Here is a 26,481-nt window from a genome sequence, read left to right on the forward strand (position 1 = left end):
AGAATAATCAAGTAGATGAAGGGTTGGATTCTCACTGATGTCACTGTAAACTGAGGTACGCCAGCACTGAGCTGGTTTGAAAATCCCACCCTTCCAGAAACAGGAATTTCCAGAGAAAGGTAATAGAGCAAGTAATTAAGGAAATCATCTGCAAACACTTGAAAGGTGGTAAGGTGATAGAGAAGAGCTAGCATGGATTTGTAAAGAACAAATCATGTCAAACTAATCTGATAGCTTTCTTTGATAGGATAACTAGTCTTGTGGACAAGGGAGAAGCAGTGGATGTGGTATACCTAGACTTTAGTAAGGCATTTGATATGGTCTTGCATGATATTCTTATCAATAAACTAGGCAAATACAACTTAGATGGGGCTACTATAAGGTAGGTGCATAACTGGCTGGATCACGGTACTCAGAGAGTAGTTATTAATGGTTTCCAATCCTGCTGGAAAGGTATAATGAGTGGGGTTCCGCAGGAGTCCGTTTTGGGACTGGCTCTATTCAATATCTTCATCAACGACTTAGATATTGGCATAGAAAGTATGCTTATTAAGTTCACAGATGATACCAAACTGGGAAGGATTGCAACTGCTTCGGAGGATAGGGTCAAAATTCAAAATGATCTGGACAAATTGGAGAAATGCTCTGAGGTAAATGGGATGATGTTTAATAAAGACAAATGCAAAGTGCTCCACTTAGGAAGGAACAATCAGTTTCACACATACAAAATGGGAAAAGACTGTCTAGAAAGGAGTACGGCAGAAAGGGATATAGGGGTTATAGTGGACCACAAGCTAAATATGAGTCAACAGTGTGATAATGTTCAAAAAAAGCAAACATGATTCTGGGATGCATTAATAGGTGTGTTATGAGCAAGACACGAGAAGTCATTCTTCCGCTCTACTCTGCACTGGTCAGGCCTCAGCTGGAGTATTGTGTCCAGTTCTGGGCACTGCATTTCAAGAAAGATTTGGAGAGGGTCCAGAGAAGAGCAACAGGAATGATTGAAGGTCTAGAGAACATGATGCATGAAGGAAGGCTGAAAGAATTGAGTTTGTTTAGTTTGAAAAAGAGAAGACTGAGAGGGGACATGATAGCAGTTTTCAGGTATCTAAAAGGGTGTCATAAAGAGGTGGGAGAAAACTTGTTCATGTTAGCCTCTAAGGATAGAACAAGAAGCAATGGGCTTAAACTGCAGCAAGGGAGGTTTAGGTTGGACATTAGGAAAAGGTTCCTAACTGTCAGGGTGGTTAAACACTGGAATAAACTGCCTAGGGAGGTTGTGGCATTTAAGAGTAGGTTAGATAAATGTATATCTGGGATGGTCTAAACAGTATTTGGTCCTGCCATGAGGGCAGGGGACTGGACTCAATGACCTCTCGAGGTCCCTTCCAGTCCTAGAGTCTATGAAATCTATTAAACTGAAACCAGTGGTTTTGAATGTGTGTGTGTGTTATCTCACCAGCAGTGAAAGAACTGCTACTGCAATGCTCTAACGCTCTGAGCAAGAATTATAGCACAGATCGTTAGAATATAATGAGATTGTTTTTATAAAGGAACTAAAGCTGAAGCCAAGATGCACAGATAAATCAGTATAATTATTTATGTAATCTAAGCCACTGACTGTCAAAATGAATATAACGTACATTAGAAGAGCTTTTCTGTATTGGAGTGTAATATAACTAAATGAATGACTCTCCTATAGGGCAATCCTCCCAAATACCTGAATCCCTTTTATCAGGAACTCCTTTGTATTCTACAGTGTAAATGCCTTATGGCCTGATTGTGAGAGGTGCCAAGTCCCCTCATTGACTTCACTGGGAATTGTTGGTGCTCACAGGACTGGACCCCTAGGCAATGTTTCTTATGGCTATAAAAATTATGGATACATGGTTTATATGGTCTCTCGGAACATTATTGGCTTATTAAGAAGCATCCACATTATGAACTTAATGTAGATAACTCTGAAATGTTGTTTTAAATGAGTTGAAGATGTGATAATCACGGGTTCAATGTTTGTTTTGTCACCTGTTTAGAAAGAAAATTTGCACTTACAGTGGAAGGATCCTATGAAGGAACCCAGAACCTTTCACTGAGCTCCTGGCTTTGTCCTGCTTCTCCTGCCAGATTCCACTATATCAAGTATAATCACTCAGAACTGGGCATTGCACTACCAAAGATGAGACAGCTTTCTGTGGTACATTATCATCATGGACCTTTATGAACATAGCTCATTCATTTATCTTTTCTGGGGACTTGGAAGTGTGGGGGTGAAATGTTTCATCATTTTCTCCTTGTTGTTGTATTACAATTAACCTCCCCTACCATTTTCTTTTTAGACTTCCTCAAGTCAAGATGAAAGTGAATCCCTGACTCTAGCTCTGAATTCACTTCCCATTCAAGATAAAGTAACAATAGGAGAGGTGAGTGTTAACCCACCAGTCTTGATAGAATAAATACCAAACTAGGATACTTTCAATTTACAGGGAAAAAACTTTGCATGGTTGCTAAACTCCAGTCAGTTTATATGTTGTTGCCAGGGCCCGCTCAAGGCCCCAGCGCGCCAAGTGCGTGCTTGGGGCGGTATGCCGCGGGGGGCGCTTTGCCGCTTGCCTGGAGGGCGGCAGGCGGCTCCGGTGGACCTCCCACAGGCGTGTCTGCAGAGGGTCTGCTGGTCCCGTGGCTCCAGTGGAGCATCCGCAGGCAAGCCTGCGGGAGGTCCACCGGAGCCGCAGGACCGGCAAGCGGCAGAGCGCTTCCTGTGGCGTGCTGCCGTGCTTGGGGCGGCGAAATGGCTAGAGCTGGCCCTGGTTGTTGCATACACACAGACACGTACACATGTTAAAAGAACATGAAGGTTGCAAAGTCAAGCACCTGAAAGTTAGGAAATACCAAAATAAGATTGCCTGTATAACTTCAGTTCGGTTCCCTTAAGCATATGCATTAAAATATAGTTTTTAATTATATGACTACATGCTATTTTTTCCACAGGACCTTTGCCTCATTCAGCTCACAGGATGGGGATGGTGCTCATCTAATAAGCAGTTGTTCAATAGTTTGATATCTCCTCACTGTTAAATTTGACCTCAAGCCTTATTTACAGCCCACTATTCAAACCTTGCTCCACAGACAAAATTATTAATTTCCTCATGGGATTTTGTACGGTGCTCATCACTAAGGCTGTGAGTTTGTCATGGCAGTCATGGATTCCATGACTTTCCATGACCTCCATGATTTCTGCAGTGGCCGGTGTGGTTGGCTCCAGAGCTCCCTGAGCAGCTTGGGCAGCCCCTGGGCCAGTCACACTGGCAACTGCTGGGGCAGTCTCAGGCCACCGCCCACCCCCCGAGCAGCAGGAGGAGGAATTGAGGAGGGATGTCAGGGCTGGGAGTTTGGGTACAGGAGGGGGTGAGGGTTCTGTGTATTGCTTACTTTGGGAGGGCTCTCCGGAAGTGGCAACATCTCCTTCCCTCAGGTCCTAGCGCCATGCGCTGCTTCTGCATGCAGGCACCGCCCCCCACAGCTCCCATTGTCCGCAGTTCTAGGAGCTTAGGGAAGGACATATTGCTGCTTCCGAGAAGCTGGGTACGGAGCCTGCCAGTCCCATTAACCCCCGCCCCAGCACCAGTGGGGGTTCTGGGCTGCTACCACCTGAACACTCTCACAGTGGCCCCGGACCTCCCCTCAGCATTTGTGGTGCCCCTGGACTGCCCCCAAGCACCTGAGACCCCCTGCACCCTCTGGGCCCCCCCCCCCGAGCACCTGGGGCACCGCCTGGGCTGCTGCCCCCCAGCGCTCGCAAGGTCTTAAGGTAGAACTCAATTCATGACCACCTGTGAAAATCTGGTTTAAATTAATTGCCCAGTATCCCTTAGGAATTCTGTAGAAGAGGCAGGGATTGAATCCAGTTTTTCAGGACAGCATTCAACTGCTTTAACCATGAGACCATCCTTTCTCTTCCTGTAATCCTCTGCCTATCATTCACTACACACCTTCCAACTTCTGCAACAAATGAGACAGAGATCCCACAGACGAGAGACTTCTTTACTATACAACCCAGATGAATCTTCAAAACAGATCCATTCTGAGCACTGAATGAACCAGGGGTCCTGTGGGGCAAAATAGTATGTAATCAAAAATTAAAGGCTGTATCATAATGTGGATGCACAAAAGGGCAAATTAAGGTTGCACCAGTAACCTTAATTGTGGCATTTCCTAACTTGTGAGTGCTTGACAGTGAAAACTTAGTATTCTTTTAATGATTTTTTGTAATTGTAATTTCTAATGTTTTAAAAATGGCAAACTGAAAAACCAGAAATTCCATCATATTGACACCCGTATGGATTATTATCAGAGTTGGAACTTTTACATTCACTGCCCAGACATCTGCCTCTTGAGCTAATAGAGTAACTGATAGCAGTAGTAGGTTGTCGTTCTCTATATGGAACAGCACTAGAAGGGGATGTGACACATGCCCTTTGCTAGTGGGTTTCACAGATATTTGCTGACAGCAGAGGAATTTAGAGATACGGGAATATTGGGTCCCATTCCAAGCTCTGGAGGCTAGCACATCTAGTGGTCAAAGATCCTTCTGTCCATTGCCACCAAGATTGATCCCTTCTCCTTCATCTCTTTCCACTTGTCCATGGCCTAGTCCCCTCTTTTTTCCACACTCTGTCTTCACATTTCAGTCCCAATCTCCTTGCCTAGCCAGTCACAGTCTTCACTCCAACTCTCAGTCCCCTTCTCCACCCACTCAGAGCTTCAATCCCAATCCTTCTGCAAACAGTTAGTCTGTGTCCCACTGCCTCCCAGTCTCCCCCCACTTCCAGTCCCAGTATCCTTCCCCAGTCAGTTCTAGTCTCACTCCCCTCTCAAATCCCACTCTGTTCCTTTTTTACCTCCCTCACAGTTTTGAGTCCCAGTTTCACCCTGTCACCCCAGCTCCTTATCCCAATCTATTTTTGTTTTTATTCTTGGTCTGGCTTTTGTTTCACAGAATTACAATTTAGTCAAATGTGGATGGATTTTCATGGGAATAACAAATGGCACATCCTTGATAGAAAGGCCAAATTTCAAGTCCCTGCTCCAAAGCATGGGAACACTGCAACTTCCAATGAAAATGTTGTAAGAATTTTTCTAATATGAACAAAAAAATTAATTTGTCCTTAAACTCATTCCTGGAAATGACTGAAATATGTTGTCTGAAACTTTTCAAAAGTATTAATCCCGAGGTAGAAACCCAGCATTGAAAATTTTAGCCCAAACGTTAAAGCCTGGCAAAGTTACAAACAATTGAAAATACAGGATCTATAATAGGAAGTTTGGGCAACCTTAATAAAAGGTGGTGCTACCAGACTTTCCTATAATAGGAGAATTTCTTTGTGCTCTGCATCAGCCTAGCTCTGCTGGCTTCGGGGAAGGATTTACTTCCTTCTTCCACTCCTTTCTTTTTCATCAGTGAAGATGAGAAATGGAGTCCAAATTAAAACAACAATAACAAACCAGAGTGAAATCCACACAAACATGTAGGATAAATGCATGTAAAAAATAAGTTTTCACTCAGAGGGTTGGAATCTCAGATGGTCTAAATTAGCATATTCTTACTGACCTCAATGGAACTATGCTGATTTATAGAAGCTGAGGCTCTGGCCCATTATTAACCCATGTCCATGGCTAATTAGCCTGCGATTTAGAGCATACATTGGTATGCCATAGTTTAATTAAAGGTGGCAATTACTGGCTGAGGCCCTAAGTCTTTGAAACTGGTACAGGTGCCTGAAACATTGGAAACATTGAATTAAAATTTTAGACTGAGAATTAACTAGTGGTGTTAACTAGTAGAACTGTGCGCAATTTTTCAGATGAAACTTCTTTATGAAAAATACAGATTCGAGTTGATGAAGACTGCACAAATTTGTGTTGAATTTGCTGAGTTGTTTCAGTTGAACCCCCCCAATAAATTAAAAAAATTAAAAATCCATTTTTGAAATTAAAGGCTTTTGATTTTTCAATTCAGAATAACTTTGTTTTGAAATTTGCCTCAATTTTAGTTGTAAAAAACTTGAAAGTGAAACATTTTATTTTGTGTTGACTGAAACATTTAATTCAACCCCAAACCATTTTTAAAAACTTTTCATTTAGCCAAAAAATTGGAAAAAAATTCATTTTGGGTCTATTTGAAACAATTCCCACTCCATTTTTTTTGCATTGTTCAGTAAACCAAAAAATCAGTTATTTGCACAGCTCTAGTTTTGAGTCTGTCTATAACTATCTTTCTCAAATTATTTATAGTCAGGCTCTGTGGCTTCAGTGCTAATTGTGGAGCAGCTAAAACTCATACCGAGGCTGAGCGGACACACAAGCTTAAAAATATGATGGCTCTTATAATTTTCCCATTCTTGATTTTCAGACCAGAACGTTTGATTTGCATGTGAAGACAAAAGAATGGTAAGAGTCCCAGTCTTGCTTTTGGATCTGTATGGATGGGCCCCCACAGAGCCCAACTGAAATCAACAGAGCTCTGTACAGGCATGGGGGTCTGTCAGTTGCAAGAGAAGGCCATTTGTTCTTTGGAAGTGGATAATGTCAGCAGAGCTCTTCCCTTTCCTTGTCGGGGAATAAAGTCTTGCTGCAATCGTTTAACAAAACATAATAATCTGTAACTGATTTCAACAGCAGATGAGAATACGTAATGAAACACAACACATTGCAAATAGGCTAATCATTTTAATGAAACTCTTTCATCAGATGCCATAGAAGCACCAGTCAAACTAGCAACTAGAAATCTGTACACACTTGCTGGTCTGGTGTCATCGCGCTTCCCACAGCCTTGTTCTTCTATGGTACACAATTTAGGGCTCTATCAGGCAAGGGGCTGAGCTTTTTGGCACTGATCTAGCAAAACACATAAACCCATGCTTAGCTTTAAACATGCTCCTAGTCCCATTGATCATTCATGGAATTAAATTTAAGCACATATTGCTTTCTCTTTCTCATTTCTTACATTAGTCTGTCTAAACAGAGGTGTTGGAATGTCTTTTCGGTAAACATATTCAAGGTTTTATACACATACACATACACATACACATACATATACACAGAGAGAGACTCGACTATAACAGGTAATAATTTGTGGGTTTTGCCTTGGCTTCAGGACTCAGGGCCTGTTTAACAGCTCAAGAAAACTAGATGTACGTTTAGGATTTGACCTGTGCACAGAGGAACAGAATTTCCTGAAGAATCGGAAGAAAGTGGTTGCTGCTGCTCTGAAGAAGGTTCTTCGGCTAGAAGAGGACCTGAAAGACCATGAGGTAGTCGAGGCAGAAGACTCTCATGTCCTGTATTGCCCTAGATGAATGCTCAGCCTATTGATACAAAAAGCCTGGTCCAAAGTCCATTGAAATCAATTGGGAATCTTTCATGGTGTTTCAGTGGGAGTAACTGCTGGTGCTAGTTATGATGAGTGGTGTGTTGTTAGAGGGGGACTGAGGAAGTAGAGTGTGTCTGGTTTAGAAAGGCGATACCCAGGGGATCCTTCTCTCTGTTTTCCCCAGGCCAGGACAATAGGCACATGAGTGTTCTACCCCCTTCAGGGCCCCCATTCAACCCAGGAGAAGGGTGTTCCATGAGGGAATCTTCTTTCCAGGTCCTGTTCATGCCAAGGAAATCTAAAGTTTGACAAACCAATGTTCTAGTCTGGACTGGCTATTTCTATGTTGGCCTTCAGGTGAATACCTGGTTTAGGAGAATCCCAAAGCTGATTTTGATCCCAATTACCATACATATTTAAAAAAAAACCCACTTTGACAATGGAAGAATCTGAACTTCACTGTATTCAGCAGCAAGGAGAGTATCAAACAATTTAGAATGAAGCATATGCAGTGCTGCCCTTCTTGCATTATTTTGCTGTGCCAGAGTTTATGGGAATGCTGTAACCACTCACAGATCAGATTGATTTTTTGCTCACCTTTTGCTTATCTTTCTCCTTTTTAACCATTAATGCTGTGTTGTTTGTCACTAACTTTCTGCTTTTGTGTGTGTTGAACAGGTGCCAGTTGTGGCTGTGACAACAACAGGAGGTGGGATAAGAGCTTTGACAGCCATGTATGGCAGCATTTTGGGTCTTCAGAAACTGAATGTTCTGGACTGTGTTTCATACATCACTGGCTCTTCTGGCACAACATGGTAAGGAGGTCATTTTATAAGGTTTTATTTGATCCTTCTGTGAGCTTCCGGGGGAGAGAGAAGTGCTCAAGGAATGTGTTATCTTGCTTGGAAATACATTACAGGGTTATGCCAGCATAGCTACAGCATCCTAGCCATTCAGCTACAGTGTCCGTAGACACGGCCTAAGGGTAAAATTTTCAAAGTTGCCAAAGTTTCATTTTAAAAAGTGATTTAGGCACTTGGGACCTTAAGTCTCATTGAAAATCAATGAGATTTAGGCTCCCATGTCACTTTTGAAAATGAGACTTAGGCTTCTATGTCACTTAGGTACTTCAGAACATTTTCACCTAAAACCTATTTTTTTCTTATTTTCTAGCTAAAAGTTGTTTTCCTGGCACTTAGATTTCAGCTGGCAAAAATAATGATAATTTTAGGTAATTTAACCCCATTCATGAATACCAGTGGGGAGTCATTGGATAGCATACAGTACAGTATGTATTCTGAATGGAGTGGAGTAAAAATTACCAAATGAAACAAGGAGCGTTGACCTGAGATTTGTGAACCTTTTCTCAATCCTGGCTAAGGTTTCAAGCAAACCTGTGCTGAGTTTTGACAGTGAACCTAGACTGAATTTTTTTGCAGTGGAGTGGAAACCATGTCGAAACTTGGAAATCATGTGGATTTGCACAGCTTTGACTCCAAACCCAATGTTGTCAGATGAGTTTCCCTCTGGGCTTTGGAATCTGTTCATCTCTGAAATGTTAAACAAAACATAGGTTGTGTGAGTTAGCTTAAGCGAAGTGAATCTGAAAAAAGTTTGCAGGAAGCTTTGCCACATAGATCCTTTGAGTTTCACAGGCTCCTAATTCTAATTCACTGTTGTCTTTGACATGGTATTTTCTGTCCCCAGGACCATGACAAACTTGTATGAAGATGATGATTGGTCACATAAGGATCTAGGGGAGCTAATCATTGAAGCTCGGAAGCAAGCATCAAAATCCAAAATGAGTGCTTTTTCCTTGGAAAGTCTGAAGAATTATCATAGGGAGCTGAGTCAACGCACCCAAGCAGGATACAAGACATCTTTTATAGATCTCTGGGGGCTCATGATTGAATCCATGTTGAACGATGGGGTACTGTATACATCCCTCTTTTTACTGTGAATTATGGTCTCTTTCTAAAAATTAGGAGAAAATTAAACCCTAGGAAGAGAGACCCATACAATATCTTTATAGAGTTATTCACTCAAAGAAATTCCACTGGGTTGATGGCAATATCTCATGCACAGAATAGGACCTTATGATCACATGTTAACGACAGTGAGATACAGAGTGAGTTACTAAATTTTGTGACTTAGTGAATAAATTAACAAACAGAAGAGAAACAAATCAAGGGCAATGAAACGTACTGCATTTTCATGTATTCTCTCAACTGTTGTTTCAGGTTAATTATTTAGGACAGAGGTTCACAACCTGAAGAGTTGCAAACCTCTTGCCCTTTTCACAGAGTGAAATGGCAGAGGGGAACCTGGCTAGATCCTGACTAAATGAAAGGGGAATTCAGATGTGTGTGGGAAAGTTTTTGTTATGGAAAAGGGGTATCAATATGGAGAAGATTGAGAACCCCTGATAAGCTAATATGGATGCTCCCCAATTTACGCAAGCATTCTGTTCTGGAACGACTTGTGTAACTGGAATTTTGCATAAGTTGGGAACATATACCCGACCATTATGCAAAAAAATAAAAAACATAAACCTTTCTAGCTTACGGAACTTTTTCCATAAATGTGGATTTGCATAAATCGGGTTTGCATAACCCGGGGAGCATCTGTAATCCAGAATATATTAGTAAATTAAAGAGATAAGGTGGGGGAGGTAATATCTTTTATTAGATTAGTGAGACAGTTAGCCAGAGCTCACTAACAGAAGTTGGTTCAATAAAACATATGATCTCACCCATCTTGTCTTTTAAATATCCCAGGATCAATACAGCCGCAACACTGCATATACTAGTAAATGTTCTGTAGCATATTTTGTACAGAAATAACCAAATCTTAGTGTGATGAAGCTCCCCTATAGCATCAGCTATTAAATCTTTGCTGAGAACTGGAGACTGTTAATTTCTGTGGTGGTTATAAGGGGTGTGATTTAGCAAGGTGTATGTTAGTGAGGTTCAACTGTATTAAAATACAATGCAGTCATTAAAAATATATAGTGGATCTATTGTTCTGTCAGACCTTAAACTTACAGGACCCTTAAAATTGCTATTCATCAGCTTGTGGCAGCTGTTTTGGATTTTATCTCAAGCAGGTGTTTCTGTGGCTAACTTTGAAAGTTATTGTAAGATGTGCACAAGTAAAGCTTGAAAACTCATAGTGTCTCAGTGGTATTGCCACACTAATGGTGAAAGAAGCCCTTTCAAATTTTATGGACAAAGCCAACCCCCTTTTTCATGTGACATTTTTCATTCTTATTCTCGGGCTAGAAGTTATTTTGTAAAATTTGATAAAATTCTGTTTCGCTGTTTTGAGAGCTCATTTAAAAAAAAATCGTTTCAGATTTTTTTTCCACCATAGATACTGTAGAACCTCAGAGTTACAAACACCTTGGAAACGGCAGTTGTTTGTAACTCTGAAATGTTTGTAACTGAACAAAATTTTATAGTTGTTCTTTCAAAAGTTTACAACCAGACATTGACTTAATACAGGAGTTCTCAAACTGAGGGTCGGAATCCCCAGGGGGTCGCGAGACTATTACATGGGGGGTTGTGAACTGTCAGCCTCCACCCCAAACCCCTCTCTGCATCCAGCATTTATAATGGTGTTAAATATATTTAAAAGTGTTTTTAATTTAGAAGGGAGGTTGCACTCAGAGGCTTGCTATGTGAAAGGGATCACCAGTACAAAAGTTTGACTTAATACAGCTTTGAAACTTTACTATGCAGAAGAAAAGTGCTGCTATCCCTTTATTTCTTAGTAGTTTATGTTTCACACAATATTGTACTGTATTTGCTTTTTTATTTTTGTCTCTGGTGCTGCCTGATTGTGTACTTCCTGTTCCAAATGAGGTGTGTGGTTGACTGGTCAGTTCATAACTCTGGTGTTCATAACTTTGAGGTTCTACTGTAACTCAATATTGGCTTTTTCTAACCCCCCCCGCCAAAAACTTTGGAATTAATATAGGAGGAGTGTCATTGACATGGTGGCTTGACAAAATCATATTTTAAAAAGATGACATTCAAATATAGGAGAACAGCAGAAATAGCATTGTCTATCCTATTTTTTGCACAATACATGAAAATGCAATGCAAAAGGATATACTTTGTAGTCTGCAAATTCTAGTATCACACACTGAAATAGAGTGTAGGCTGGTTAATAGGATCCATCTTAACCAAGACCACTCAGAGGCCCCTGACTTCTACTCAGATCTCTCTTCCTGCGAGTGAAGTACATAGAGGAGAACCTAGGAGGGAATTCAGACATTTCAGTGATTTCCAAACTCAGATGTTGTGGTAGTGCAATGATTAGTGTAGGCAGCACCTCCATCAGTACATGGAACTATATCCTTATCTTAGTGTTAAGTTTTGTCTTGTGTGTTATGTTGTTGATCTGACCTGAGGGAGGAGTTGGGGTTAGCAGAAAGTTCAGTCCTATCAGTGTGTGCTGGAGTTGGTACCTGCAGTTTCTATAAGCAAGTATTACAGTAGGTTCCTGTGTCATTGGTGGTGTTTCTCAGTTAACAATTTTTTTCTTCAAAAACAGAAAGATGAACATAAACTATCAGATCAGCAAAAGGCAGTGAATTGGGGTCAGAACCCACTGCCCATCTACCTGGCTCTCAATGTCAAGGACAACGTTACCACTAAAGATTTTAGAGGTAATGATTATATTTCAGAATTACAGCTGAGTTTAAATCTAAGAAGGTCCTACTTAGGCTTGGACAAACCAATTAGATAACACAGGAACCTTCCAAACTTCCACCTTGTGACTGAAACAATCCCATTAGGAGCGTTAACAAAGTTTGCATACTTTAACATACATATATTATTGGATTTCCGTGCACATCTACACTGGGATTTAGCCAGGGCCTGAAGTTGAGTGTGCAGGATTATGGTGAAATAGGCTGTTCTCCCAGTATTCCTCCATCAGCCTGATTGGAAGCAGGGATTGTGGAAATCTTGTAAGAGCCCATTCTCATGAGATTTCCAGATACATCTTGCAGACCTTAGAGGTCTGGATATTCAGTTAAGTATCTAAACTTATAGGCCCTTAAAGAAACTTCTCTGAACCTTTTGGAGATCACCCATCACTAGTTCAGTGCTTCTTTTGCATGACAAATCAAAAGGAATAGAAGTCATCCTGGTCTCCTTTTCATTGGAGGAATGAACCCTTTCATCGATGAAAAGGAAGTTGAATCTATGTTCTCTTTCAGACCCAATATTGTTCCATCAATGAATCAGAAAGGGACAGGAAGTGGAAAACAAAGTGGTGTTACACTATTCTTGGTCTTCATTTGACACATTCACAATTCTGATTTAGAGGGTGTACATGGGATTGAAATGATGCATAGACCTCTTGCTGGCCCTTGCCTGGGAACAAATATCACTCTCTATATATCTCTTACATTTACTTGGTACAGGAGTGTTCTGACCCTTGCCAGATTAATTGTAAATATACCTTTTACCCATTTGAAATAAAATGTTTATATCCACAGAGCACTAATCTCATTCCACTGAGAGTTCCCATCCATTCTCTTTGCAAGAGTGGCTATGCCCCAGGAGATGCTCTCCAGTTTTTGCAATGCTGCCCACCTTTAGGTCCTGTCAGGGGGAGTTCCTTGAATTGTCATTTGGGGCTGCATAGGAGCCCTGTCACTATAGGTTGCCATGGGGACATGCTGACTCATTACTCCTCCCCATTGCTTCTAGCCATGTCCCTCTTCTGCTACTTTGGTTGATTAGCTGCAGGCTCCACTGTGAAGGGGTTTGAGGTTCCTTGAGCTGCCACAACTCCCAGACTGGGTGGACCCTTGTGCATCCGGTGACAAAGCTCATGTAAATTGAAAATGAATTAAGGCCACTGTCTGGCCCATTTTGAGGACAGAGCTACCCCCTCCATTTGTTAAGTCCTAAGTCACCCTCCATGTCCTTCAGTGGCACTCATACTAAATAAAAATGGCTAGTTACAAACAATAGTGGTTCCTATAACATAGTTCACCTTGATAAAGCTGAAACTCAGAAGGTTTATTCTACTTTTCACTCTCTTTACCTGCTGGCTAACACCACGTCTAGTTACCCACTGCAGTTAAATAGGTTTTTATGGCTCTGTTTGCAGAGTGGGTGGAGTTCACCCCCTATGAGGTGGGATTCCTGAAATATGGAGCCTTTATTCGTGCGGAGGATTTTGGAAGCGAGTTCTTCATGGGCCGGCTGATGAAGAAGCTCCCAGAATCTCGGATCTGCTTCATGCAAGGTGTCTTATTCACTTGGGAAAGTGTTTACCTAATAAGAACACTAATAGCAATGGAAACCAGTGCCTGGCAAACCACTGTTGTGTGACTGGCTATAGTGGAGCAGTATTAATTGCAGAAGATGTTTCTATATCTTAATGAGCAGCAGATTAAGTTAAATGGGATTCTAAATCTTCCCAAGTGTTCTAAACAGTTGCATTTGGTTTCCTTTTCTTGTGATTCCAAATGATAGATTCAGAGCAGATATGAGATTTTATACACCTTTAACACCTGAGTTTGCAGAAAACATCGCACACTTTTATATTCCAAATCTCTGCAGTTCAGCCCCTTAGGGCATAACTCTATTGTTAATTTATAACCCTGAGGAATACAGCACGATAACATTGAAAATTTAGCCCAATAAATAGCAGCATGTCTTAGCCCAGTAGTAATGTCTTTCATTCATACTGTATGCTAACATCTCTTCAAGGATTTAAAGAATAGTTACATGAATAAACAATATATAGTAGCAAACAGGGGGTTATGAAAGAAGCTGGAGAAGCAAGGTATAAAAGAAAATTATATATCCACAGAAACTTGAAAAAAGAAAGAGAACAAATAGAAATATGGAAAGTCTGCTATCTTCTGGTAGTTAGAGAGAGAAGAACTAGAGCACCTCAGAATTTTTTTGACAAATAGTTTTCATTGAATAATACTTATTTATCCAAACTGAAACTGTGACACAGGGTCAGTTTTGACAAATTTCCTGACTTAATGAAAAAAAGAAGTTGGAAATTGTCAAAATGGGAAAGTATATTATTTTTTTAAACAAAAAATGTTGGTTTTCTGCTTCAAAATGATTTTTGTTTTGAAATGTCATCAATTAGATGGGGGAAAGGGTCTAATAAAAGAAAAAAGTTGAAACCAAAATGCAAAATTTCAAAATTATCAAACCAAAATGTTTCAATTGACCTGAAGTGGTGGAAAAATTGGAATTTTGATTTGCACATATTTTTGAGATTTTTGACTTTCAGAAATGGGGGCGGGGGGAAATGTGAACTCTCAGAAATATTTGTGGGATGGGAAAACTGTGTCCCACCCACCTCTGATGATAACCTCTATGACTGATTCCCTGAATTCTTGCTGATTAGAGAGAGTTTTCATTTTGAATTTTTTTGATTAAAATGCCTTTCTATTAAAACAAAGGCTTTTGAAAAAGGTCATTTATGTATTTTTAATTTTCTGGGTTTTTATCAAACTAAATATTTTGAACTGTGTTCCCTTCCAGTTTTCCATCCTTCCATTCCTGTTTGCTACTGAATGCAGTAGAATGAATGATATCTAGGGTTCTCCCTCACCCTACACACTTTTTTACATTTCTTTTCTCTGTTTCCTTTGGCCACTCTGTAATTTTTTAAGACTTTTTCCACTTTGGAAAAGTTACAGAGTGGCAAAAGGAAAAAAAAAAAACAAAATAAGTTGGGAATGGGGGGAGCCTGACTTTGGAAATTTTTTATTCAACTGCATTCAGTGACAAAAAGGGAGGGAAAAAAAGAGAAAGGGGACAAATTTTGTCAAAGACATATTTCAGGGAAAAAGAAAAACAAATTGTTCCAGGTCAAACCCTAGGAAATTGAAATAACTTTGAAATATCCTGCGAAGTTTTTACCATTTTTGAACTCTCGCTCTCATTGAAATACAGGGTTCCAACGGCTGAGGAACAAAAGCTGGATTGAGAAATGTGCCAATATTTGGATCTAGGAGATAGTCCAATTTTGAAGGTCTCTTACTTTGATAATTTACAGTGATTATAAATATGGGTGCAAATCAGCATTGCTAATTTAACTCATAAGATCTGCAGACATTGCACCCTCAGGAGAGACTTGCTTTACATCCTTCTTTTCCTGCTCCAGGAATCTAGTTGTAGAAGCCCAAGCTATATGTTAAAAAGAAAGAAACGTGAAACAGATTAGTGAGGAGGGACAAAATGTTGTGTTCACTACAAATGCATCAGTCTTCACTTGGACTCATATGTTGCTATTAAATCTCTTCCCCTTGATAGGAATGTGGAGTAGTGTATTTTCCAAGAATCTCTTGGATGCATGGCATGCAGCTGACAATTCAGAGGACTTCTGGCACAGATGGACCCAAGACAGAGTGACTGAAATAGGTAAATCTGGCTTTCCCTTCCATTTTGTTTTGATGGCTCCTGTATGCTCATCTGATGTGAGAACTATACCCACATTGGCAGTGCGCTCATTCTCAGGGCCAGGGCAGGACCAGGAAAGGTAAGCAGTGCCTGATGTTGCACTTTCTTTGTTGATCTTGAAGCAGCAATAATAAGATACTCTTTAGGTGAGGGAGAGTTGCCATAGTGTAGGGCCTAATGAAAAGGAGCTAATTAAAAATGAGGTAGTCTCAAGATGTTGTCTCATAAGGACTGGGAAGAATTTCCTTTACTGAACTTAGTGTTCATGCAGGAAAGCACTTAGTGTTGCTTCCCACATAAAGCATATTTTGCCTGTGTTCTGGAATCTCTGCTAGCCCCCCAGTTTGTTTCCAGATGCAATTCAAAATGTTGCTTTTTACGCTAAACATTTTCCCTAGACTACGTTGGACTCTACCTTATTCCTTGTGTGAAACAGCAGCAACTAAGGTCAGCTGGACTGCACAAGCTAACACCTTTGGGCGTAAATGAGTGGGGCTGATAGCAGGGCATTTTCAATGAGGGGTCTTTGACTCTATAATTTGCCTTCCCTTTTCTCTGCATTTGCTGGCTTTGAGGTCACTTTACAAAGTCAGTCTATTTCCCCAGTTTTCCTAAGCTAGGTCTTATGCTAGGGAATTATGTCGTTATAACTATGCTGTTCATGAGTACATGAAATCCACCCCTGAGCAATCCAATTAAACCAACATGACCCCCTGGTGAAGACAATGCTATGCTGACAGGAGGGCTTCTCCTGTTGACATAGCTACTACCTCTTGTGAAGGTGGAGGTGAAGTACCTATGCCAATAGGAGAACCTTTCCCGTTGGAGTCGGTAGTGTCTTCACTGAAGTGCTACAGCTGTGCTGGTCCAGTGTTTTAACTGTAGACTTGCCCTTAGTGTTGGGGTGCTGTGGGAGTAAGTAGAGCAGGGGAGGGAAACTTTAGTTTTGCTGGGTCCAGGAAACAATTTAATATGGGCTTTAGGCCTACTGGATTTGAATGTTGTTGTTTTATTTTTTGTAGTGTATACGTATGTATTTTATTTGGCCCTTTACAAATGAGCCCTTCTACAGTTTTGAGTGCCTGTATCCAATATACCACACAGGCAGTGAAACTGTGTCACAAATGGTCTTTAGAAAACCCAGATCAAGGGAGATGAAATAATCTGGGCCAGTTCTTCCAATTGCTTCCCCCAAGGAAAAGAATATCATGACAACGTTGTCTAATTTGAATCTCAGCCCTCATTCTCAAGGTGCATTAAGGTCCTGATCTAAAGCCTATTGTTGTCTGTTGAAAGACTCCCATTGACTTCTGCGGGCTTTGAATCCAGACCTTAGGTGCATGTTTAGAAAATTATATAAATAATAAATTATTATTATTACTACTATAGCAGAAGACTATTCCACACCTCCCCCTCCACCTGCCCCTACGATATGGATAATTTATGATATTTCTACCACTTTTCTTCAGAGGAAGAGCCTGATCTACCTGAGAGGCCACATGAGATGGCTACTTGCATGTACACTCCTGCAGGAGGCATTTCCAATGCACTTCGAGATATTTTAACAGATCGCCCAGCAGTATCAAAGTACCACAGTTTCTTAAGGGGTTTCCAGATGCACAACGAGTACACACAGCATGAGCAGTTTTCTAAATGGAAAGGTATAGTACTGCCACTCAGTTCTGAGTGGCTTCCTTTGAGATAATTTGGGGGTCTGGAATTTAGTGAAGGAAACTTGTATGTCTTGGAGAGAACTGAATGGGCTTTATGTTTAACTCATGCATCCTGAATAGGACAGGGAGAATGAATTAGCTTCATTTTTTTAATCCGTTCACCCCAAATTGCAAAACTTGAAGCTAATTTTTAACAGAACTATTTGATTCATCTATTGAATTGTTTGGAGCTGAAAGTGCTTAGTAGAATTGCTTTAGTGGGACCCCACTCATTTTGCTGTAGGTCACATGGAAAAACTCTCTGTTTTGGTATGATTCATAGATTTTGATGAACAGACAGAAGAGACTGAATGGACGGTCAGAAGAAATGTCTTCTCAACCTAGGAGAGGCTGGCTACTAGAGCCAGAACCTGGGGTGAAGTAATAGGAGGATGCCAGAAATGGAATGACCATCTATATCCGAGAGGACCCATGTCAAGGCATGGATTCTCAGCCTGAGGGTCATGGCCGTCCGGGGGAGTGAGAAAGGGAGTTCCATAGCTCCAGCTAGATTTTAACAACTTTCCTTTTCTTTATGCCTAGATAAAAAAGGGTCCCCAAATGATGGAGGTGGGGTCCTGAAACTCTCCCCTTTTGTGACATGGCGTCACAGTGCAAAAAATATTGAGAACCACTGCTGTGCGGCATGGGCAAGCTATAGTGGTATAGCTGTCATAAAATTGTTCATGCCTTGGGCGGGAGGGAAGCTGTACTTCTCTTTTCTGTCTGACCCTTGAAATTCAAGAGGTAGCAGATCTGCTCCTGCAATGGTTCATTTATAAGAAATACTTACCTTTCAGACACTATGCTAGACTCTTTGCCTAATCAACTGAGACACACTGCAGAGCATCTGGAGCTGGTAGATACTGCATTCTTTTTTGATACCAGTTGCCCACCACTTATGAGACCAGAGAGGAAAGTGGATGTCATCCTGCATTTAAACTACAGTGGAGGATCACAGACAATGGTACGATCAGTCAGCTTCTCCTTTGTTTTCTTCAGTAATGGCCAGTTGTCTGTAAGTCTTTATTAGCCAGTGTTAGTAGCTTCCTACTTTTAAATATTAGAAGAGAAAGATGATTCCAGGAGGAAAAATCTTGATCTAATTTGAACTACTTTGTAGATAGTGGCATGTATCCCTGTTTTGGGAACAATGGTCTATGTGCTACATTTAATTAAAGCGTTGTGTGGCGTGGCACTAAGCAGTAGTAATGGTTGAGATGCCACTTCCATTAGAAACCTGTCCTGTATCTTAAGGAACAAATTCAATCCGTTCTGACAGTCATTAGGGTTTGAAAGTTCATTTTCAGTCCACATGTGATTGGAAAAAAAAGTCTCATAAAACTTTATTTGGTCTTTTTTTTATTTATTTACTTCCTGAGTTATCCAAGTGTGATTTAATGAATGAAAAATTCTTCACATGCTTGTTGGTGTTCCCATTTAAATGTCAGGCTTGTTTTATTAGAACCGCTCACTAGATTTCAGTGCGTTAGAGTCAGATTTTGACTGAGAGTCCTGCTTCTGACACAAACTCGAAAACGGAGTCTAAACCAGATCTGCAGGCCACCTCCCTGACCCCTCTATATTTAAATGCAGACATTATCTTCGGTAACACCATTCTTGCCTTTGAATTCTTGCTGTGTTGTTCCCAGTCAGATTCCTGTTTCACAACTCTCTTGGTCACTTGTGTCTTTAAATTAATAGTATAATTTTGAACTGTCTTTACAATCTGTACTAAGTGTTTTCCTGTTTTGTGCAGTAAGATTATTTTTGGACAGCCCTCCAAGGAACAAAGTAAAATGTATTGTCAGCAACCCTTTTAATGTAACCCATGTGTCTCCAGTCGCTTGCATTCCTGCTGGCATCCCAGTACAGTCCCATCCTGACTTTTATCTATTTGTTGGTTCTAATGTTTGTTCCGTTCTATGATGATCTAGCCTCTGGACCGGGCCTCCACGTACTTCTCAGAGCAAGGAATCCCCTTTCCTAAGCCTGTGTTGAATGAGGAAGAAAGGAAGAATCTAAAGGAATGTTATATGTTTGAAGATGCAGAGAACCCAGGTGCTCCCATACTGCTTTATTTCCCACTTGTGAACGACAGCTTCCAAAGATACATAGCACCTGGTAAGTAAACAGCAGTCAGTCATTGCATTACAGTCAGCATGAGCCGCCTGCTCATTCTCTAGAGTTTTTTGTGTTTTATTTCACACCAATAAACATTTCTCTTGTCTGGGTCCCATTTTCTACTTTCAACATGACTGACTTCTTAATGACCACTTTCAGCCAGTAATATCACTCATTTATAGAGTTTTTGGGCAAAAATTTTCATTTTTCTGGCAATTCCCAAAAACTCGAAAATAAAAATTTGTTTTGGATTCAGCCAAAACCAATTTTTTTTCAAAATTTGTGACACATTGAAAAGTGTTTTTTTTTAAATTCAAGCTGAATGAAATGTTTCATCTGAAATGAAATATTTTGTTTCAATTTCAAGCTTTTTTTCATTTTTAAATTTTAAAAAGTGAAAATAAAGGACATTTAAAATAAAAATGGTTTTGATTCAAAAAATCAAAATATTTCAGTTCAAAAATATCAAATCCTTTTCTCCAATATGAACATTTCAGAGAATTTTATGCGAATTCATGGAACGTTTCCGTGTTGCAGAGTCTGAATTTTTCATTGAAAAAAAGATTGTGTTTGAAAAATTTCACCCAACTCTAGTCATTTGTTCCATAGTCTCACATTTACCTCGATCTGACTCAAACTTGGTGTTATCTCACCAAGTATTAGTGTCGATTAATCAAAACCACAAAACTTTAACACTGAGGTTATAGAAAACATTCAGTTTAATATAGGTTCAGATACCTTTACAATATTTTTTTATTCCATGACTTGTGTTTTTAGGCCTTTGTTGAACAATTTGGAAGGCCAGCACAAATTATTTAAGTCTTGGATGGCTGAGAGCTAGACTTTCAGTATAAATCATGTGTTCAACATGTAAGTTACTTGAGGCAGCTGTGGGAAAAGGTGAGGCATTTGAGGTTGTAATTCTCTCCATATGTTGGTGTTACTCAGCTTTACATAACCTTTTTCATCAGATTTGGGTACTGCAGTTTTCTTGTTTTTCCAGGGTTTACCTCAGACAGGGATCTGGATAAGAAGAAGGTGAAACTGATTAGCAGAGTTTGCAATACATCCAAGAAGCAGAGCAGAATTTCAAAGCAAATTCAGAATCATTAGACTTGATTAAGCATTTGAAAAGAATTTTTTGTTCACCTTGCTGTATAACTGGTATTAAGTGTCAATTGATGACATAGAAAACAATTGTACACCTTCACAATTTTTCCCCTGAAACAAAATTCTGTTCCTATACTAATCTCCACTGCTCCTTCTATTGGCCACAATGATTCACAGTTTTAGGATACTTTTGGACCATCAACTACCCCATATTATGAGGGAATAGTGATAACTGTGTCATGTTGAAAAAGGATATGTTAATCATATGAATGTGGGTATATGCCACTATTTTTTGTGTCTGTAGTTAGCTAAGATGACGTGGCCTTTCTCTGACGATATGGAGTCAGTCACCACCATTCATGACTTTGTCACTTCCTGCTCAGTCTAATGCACTGTGCTGTGCTTGGGGATACTTTTGCAGACCACTCAAAAACTTCAGAGTGTACAAGATGTAGTGGGCCATCTGCTCAGTGGAGTGAGCTCACATGAGCACATTATACTTGTGGTCTGTGAATTGTACTGACTTCCTGTGCACTGTGGAGGAAATTCAAGATGCGGGGTTTCATTTATAAAACCTTGAAGACTTTAGGATCTGGCTATGGGTTCTACACACAACTGAGGTCTGGAGGAAAAGTGTTCCTTGTTGACATCTTCCAAAGTCCAAGTTTTACAGCCTTTAGAGTACAGCGCAAAGCATATCTTTTAAGTTGAGCAGTTGTTTGATTTCAGGTGATTGTTGGGAAGGTTTTTCTGATGGGGTGAAGCAGACATGGGAGGAGGTTGTTTGTACTTTATACTGTGGGCCATTTGAGAAGGTGTTTACGTTGTAAAACTACTGGATGAATCACAGTTTTTTCTTTTTTATGATCATTTCTGGAGATACCAGTTTTCTACTTCTTCCTGCTCTCAACGTCCTGTTTTATTTTTTCCTCACTGTCACTGAAACCTCTTCCTCTCTAGATTGGGTGGTAGACATGCAGTCCTCTGTAAAACCCCTATAAATGACTTTCCATAGACTGGACAGTAGGAGGTGCTGGCAGCAATGCAGTCTCCTTCATCCTCACTGATGTTCCAGAGATCAAAGTACTGGATTGGCAATTAAATCTGTCGGCACCCTCTGGGCTGTTCTTGACACAGTGTATTAGATGGATATGTACCATAAGGTATAACTGGGCCTCAGTAGTGAAACCCATTGTTTCTGTTTTTTTCATTCCCCAGGTGTGGAACGCAGTGCATCAGAAATAGAACTGGGCAAAGTTGATGTCTCCAGTTTCTATTCCCCATATTCTACAAGGGAGGTCTCACTGAAGGCACAAGATTTCAACAAGCTGCTGAAACTAACTAATTACAACATCCAGAATAATGAAAATTTGATTCTTCAGGCCTTGCATGCAGCTGTGAGGCGGAGAAAACAATCTCAGACCCAATCCTTATCCCAAGAACCGTCATCCTCCTGAAAGAAATCTTTCCTGAAACCCCTCTTCTGGCCTTCAGACAACCCCCCAATCTCTCCCAGATCATCATCATTAGAGACAAGGACACACTAACTCAAAGCGGCATCAGACTCTGCCAGAACAACAGATGGAAAACCTGCAGACCTATCTCCTCTGCTACAATGATCAACACCTCACTCAACACTTCTTTCAAGATCCATGGGTTCTACATATGCCTATTGCAACATGTAATGTACCTCATCCAGTGCACTAAATGCCCCAATAACAACTATGTGGGTGAAACCAGACAATCACCAGACTTTTGAATGAGCTCACACAGAAAAATGATAAAGACAAAAATACCCTATCACTTGTGGTGAACACTTTTTCACAAAACCATCACTCCACATCTGATCTCTCAGCCCTCATCCACAAAGGAAACATGCACAATTCCTTTGAAATATGAGCCTGGGAGCTTAAATTCATAACTTTGCTAGACAGTAAAAGTCATGGGCTGAACAGAGATACTGGATTTATGGCTTATTACAACAATCTATAACTCACTATCCCTCCCTCCTCCATCTTTCCCCCACCCTTTTCCCCTCTGACTGGTAAGGTGCTAACAGGCTACTTTACCTTGAACGATCCCTTGAATTATATGCCAACTACTTATGCTAACAATCTGTTCCGCCTTGTATTTAGCTGTGATACTAAGGGCTTGGCTACATGTGCAAGTCACAGCGCAATAAAGGAGCCCCATGCGCCCTAGCTCACTCCCTGTCCACACTGGCAAGGCACATAGAGCGCTCTGTCTCTGCAGCTACAGTGCTGCTGGTACTTCACCTCGGCAAGAAGAATAACGATTGCTGCGCCTTGGCTACAATGTACGGACATCAGTGTGAACAAGGCGTTGAGTTACCGCGTTCTGATTGGCCTCCGGAAATGTCCTATAATCCTCTTAAGTCAAGTGGCCACTCTTGTCATTGTTTTGAACTCCTGTAGAAATGCGGAAATGCCCTTTCAAAGCTCCATTTCTGACAGCCGGCAAGCAAGCCATTAGTGTGGACTGCTGTGTGTGAGACAGAGGCAAGAGGTCTGCTGCTGTCTGAACTTACAAGACAGCATGCTGACATGCTCTCAGCCCCCCCAAAACCCACTCTCTCTCCTGCACAAACACACAACACACCCCCTGTCACACTCCACCCCACCCCTCATTTGAAGAGCACGTTGCAGCTACTTGCATGCTGGGATAGCTGCCCATAATGCACCACTCCCAATGCCGCTGCAAGTGCTGCAAATGTGGCCACACCAGTGCTCAAGAAGCTGTCAATGTGAACAGACTGCAGCACTTTCCCTACTGCGCTCTCTGAAGGTGGGTTTAACTCACAGCGCTCTACATCTGCAAGTGTAGCCATGCTCTAAGTACATTTCCCAGACCTGAAGAAGAGCTCTGTATAAGCTTGAAAACTTGTCTCTCAGAAGTCAGTCCAGTAAAAAATATTACCTCACCCACCTTGTTGCTCCAATCCTCCTAAATGCTCTAATCCTCCTAAATGCTCTATCTTCTACCACTTGGGAGTGACTAAAGATTTCTCATGTTTGGCCAGACCAGTAGATGTTTAACCTGGGATGCTTTGGTGGATTCTGATTCATTCCAATTAGGTAGCCATCCCAGGAAATAAAGTTAATTGAGTCATGATCTAGGTATTTGTTTTAAGTAAAGGACAGTTCATGGTATCTTATGAAATATTATATATAATATACACATTTAAAAGCCATAATAAAAAATGACAGCACAGTAAACGAGCATGGAAATAATCTTTTAAAACCTCAGTAATTCTGGTTTAAGTCAAGAATGTCTGCTCTGCGAATTGACTCTCTGTCTAATAGTTTTACCCACACACTGACTAGTCTACTTTTCTGGCTCCATTTCACTGCTAGGGAGAAAATGCAAAGATACTGCTGTGTGCTTAGGGCAATCAGTGTAACTCCTCTTCATTTATCTGTTTATTTTCAGCATCTGTTGTCTTTACAGTGCCTAGTACCTTTTCATCCATAAAACCTCCTGTTGTTTCATTGGCATTCATGTTAACAAAAATCCATAAAATACTCACCACTCATAAGAGGATCATATGACATTATTGATTAAAGTCATTTGTTTTGGTTTTGTTCTCACTATCACATGCATTAAATAATATCTAGCCTTTTAAAAACAGCTCAATCAAGTGTATTCTTTCATGAATTGCTATGCTCAATGTAGCATAGAGTATCAAGAAGATTCACTTTCTTCAGGGTTTCATCAGCATTAACATGTTGCCTTTCACCTGTTGTTTGTATAAATGTTTTGTTTAATGGTGGCCTTTAAGTTTATAATTACGCCCATGCTTATTAGTCAGACCAGTCTTGTGATGTTTGAAGAAGACCATCAGCCTCCAATAGTGTCTCTTTATTCCTGTTCATGTGGGTGTGAGCTGACGTTATCCACCCAAAATGAAATTTGATCAACCTCATCTTAGCTCTTGTTAAACACAGGGAGCGAAGCAGGAATCTTATGGCAACAGCTAGTATGTGTTCATATACTTCAAGATCATATCTTAATACATATAGACAAGAGGGGAAAGGAGTAAAATACCAATATGCTGTGGACTGCACTGGAGGGGTTAGCTGCTATACAATCACATAATATCAAACACAGCTATTCGGTGCACTGGTATATATTTAAATTACAGTTTGGCAATTATGCTGTCCTATATGCTATTGACTAGCTAATGATCCAGTAAACTGACACAGAGCATGTGCAATGAAACAGCTGAGGAGACTTCTGTAAAATAAAAGCAGGGCCAATTAATTTTCATAACACTGTCAAAACAATGTGTTTTAAACTGTGATCACAACTAAACTGCATTTAGCAAAGAACAATTGAGTCGCTACCCTTCCTGTGAGTACATTAAATGATGTGTGTGTAAGCGTGAAATAGGAGATGACCCACACTTGAAAAATCAAAAAGCAGCTATAATGACACACATGAATCTGACTTATACATGAGATCATTTATCTACCTCTGTAAACACTCATGTATTATTCACAAGCAACAAAAGTGCTTCAAGAAAAGAAGGTACTAATAGTCAAACATCACATACTGATGCATATATCTAGTGTACAATGAACTCTGATTAAAAGATAATTGTAATCAAAATATGAATGTGATGGACATTAAATTGCATGCCATGTACCATGAGGCTGCAACCTCCACCAAGATGGCAACAATCCAACAGACAGCAACTCATGCATTTTCCTGCAGTTCCACATTATGCTTTTCCTGGCCTTTGCTGACTGGCACCTCCTCTTCAGATGACAGGCTAATTTATCCAATCCTAACTCCAGCCTCCTCTTCCTCAGACTGGGTCCTTGCTCCCCGTCTCCAGCTTCCTACTCACAGCACAAGGTTCCTGACTTATTTCATTAGTAAAGCTTTCTGACAGGCTGTGATGAAGATTATCCTGGACTCAGACTGGAAGGCTGAGCCTTGAAGCTGCAACCGCTTAGGGTCCTGCCAGGGAGAAGGTAATAAAGGTGCTTTCAGGTTAACAATTAATAGATTTTTAAGGCTGGAAGGATCATTAGATCCTCTAGTCTGACCTCATGCATAGCACAGGCCATTACATTTCATCCATTTACCCCTCTGTTGAGCCCACTAATTTGTTTCTCTTTGTGGACTGGGTAATGGCATGGTGTTGCGCATGGTGCCTCATGCAGTGGAGTGGTGGAAAAGAGGAGTAAGTGGACCTGGGCAAGATACTTTCATATCTCTCGCCCCCCAGGAGATGCTTGTACCCACTTTGAAAAAGCATAGGACCAGCACTGTGCCCGTTTATAATTCATGGGCTGACAACTGATCAACTGTGCGAGCTCTGGCAATATTACCACCTACGGTATCTCTTAGCTAGGCTTTTACACCCTAAGATGGCTGGGGACAACATCTGCAGATGAGTGTGTGTGTGTGTATCTCTGTCTGCTTTTGTGGGGTAGCATTAGGGCCCTGACAGCATGTGTAACTGTTATCAACTCATATAATTTAAGGCCGGAATGGGTCACCAGATTATTCAGTCTGATCTCTTGTAAATCCCAGGCCGCCAGCACCACCCAACACCCACACATCGAACCCAACAATTGAAATTAGACCAATCTATTACAGTCCTCAGATGACTAAATTATTATGTGCCACAGGCAGAGAATAGAAGGGGCCAAGGTTCACCAATGCCCAAGACCCTGCGATA

General features: G+C 40.7%; 1 protein-coding gene across 1 annotated transcript in view; it reads left to right on the top strand.

Annotated features, from left to right (window-relative positions):
• Positions 1-22,228, top strand: part of LOC127052397 (cytosolic phospholipase A2 epsilon-like) — a 44,124-nt gene extending 21,896 nt beyond the window's left edge. The window contains 13 exon segments of the mRNA XM_050955995.1: positions 2,037-2,197; positions 2,340-2,423; positions 6,413-6,456; positions 7,184-7,313; positions 8,051-8,187; positions 9,080-9,302; positions 11,930-12,044; positions 13,502-13,639; positions 15,679-15,786; positions 17,295-17,486; positions 18,338-18,504; positions 19,475-19,661; positions 21,990-22,228. Coding sequence (XP_050811952.1) covers positions 2,037-2,197; positions 2,340-2,423; positions 6,413-6,456; positions 7,184-7,313; positions 8,051-8,187; positions 9,080-9,302; positions 11,930-12,044; positions 13,502-13,639; positions 15,679-15,786; positions 17,295-17,486; positions 18,338-18,504; positions 19,475-19,661; positions 21,990-22,228 — 1,925 coding nt within the window.
• The last annotated feature ends 4,253 nt before the right edge of the window (positions 22,229-26,481 follow it).

This window comes from Gopherus flavomarginatus, chromosome 5 (genome assembly GCF_025201925.1).
Source record: "Gopherus flavomarginatus isolate rGopFla2 chromosome 5, rGopFla2.mat.asm, whole genome shotgun sequence".
NCBI lineage: Eukaryota > Metazoa > Chordata > Testudines > Testudinidae > Gopherus > Gopherus flavomarginatus.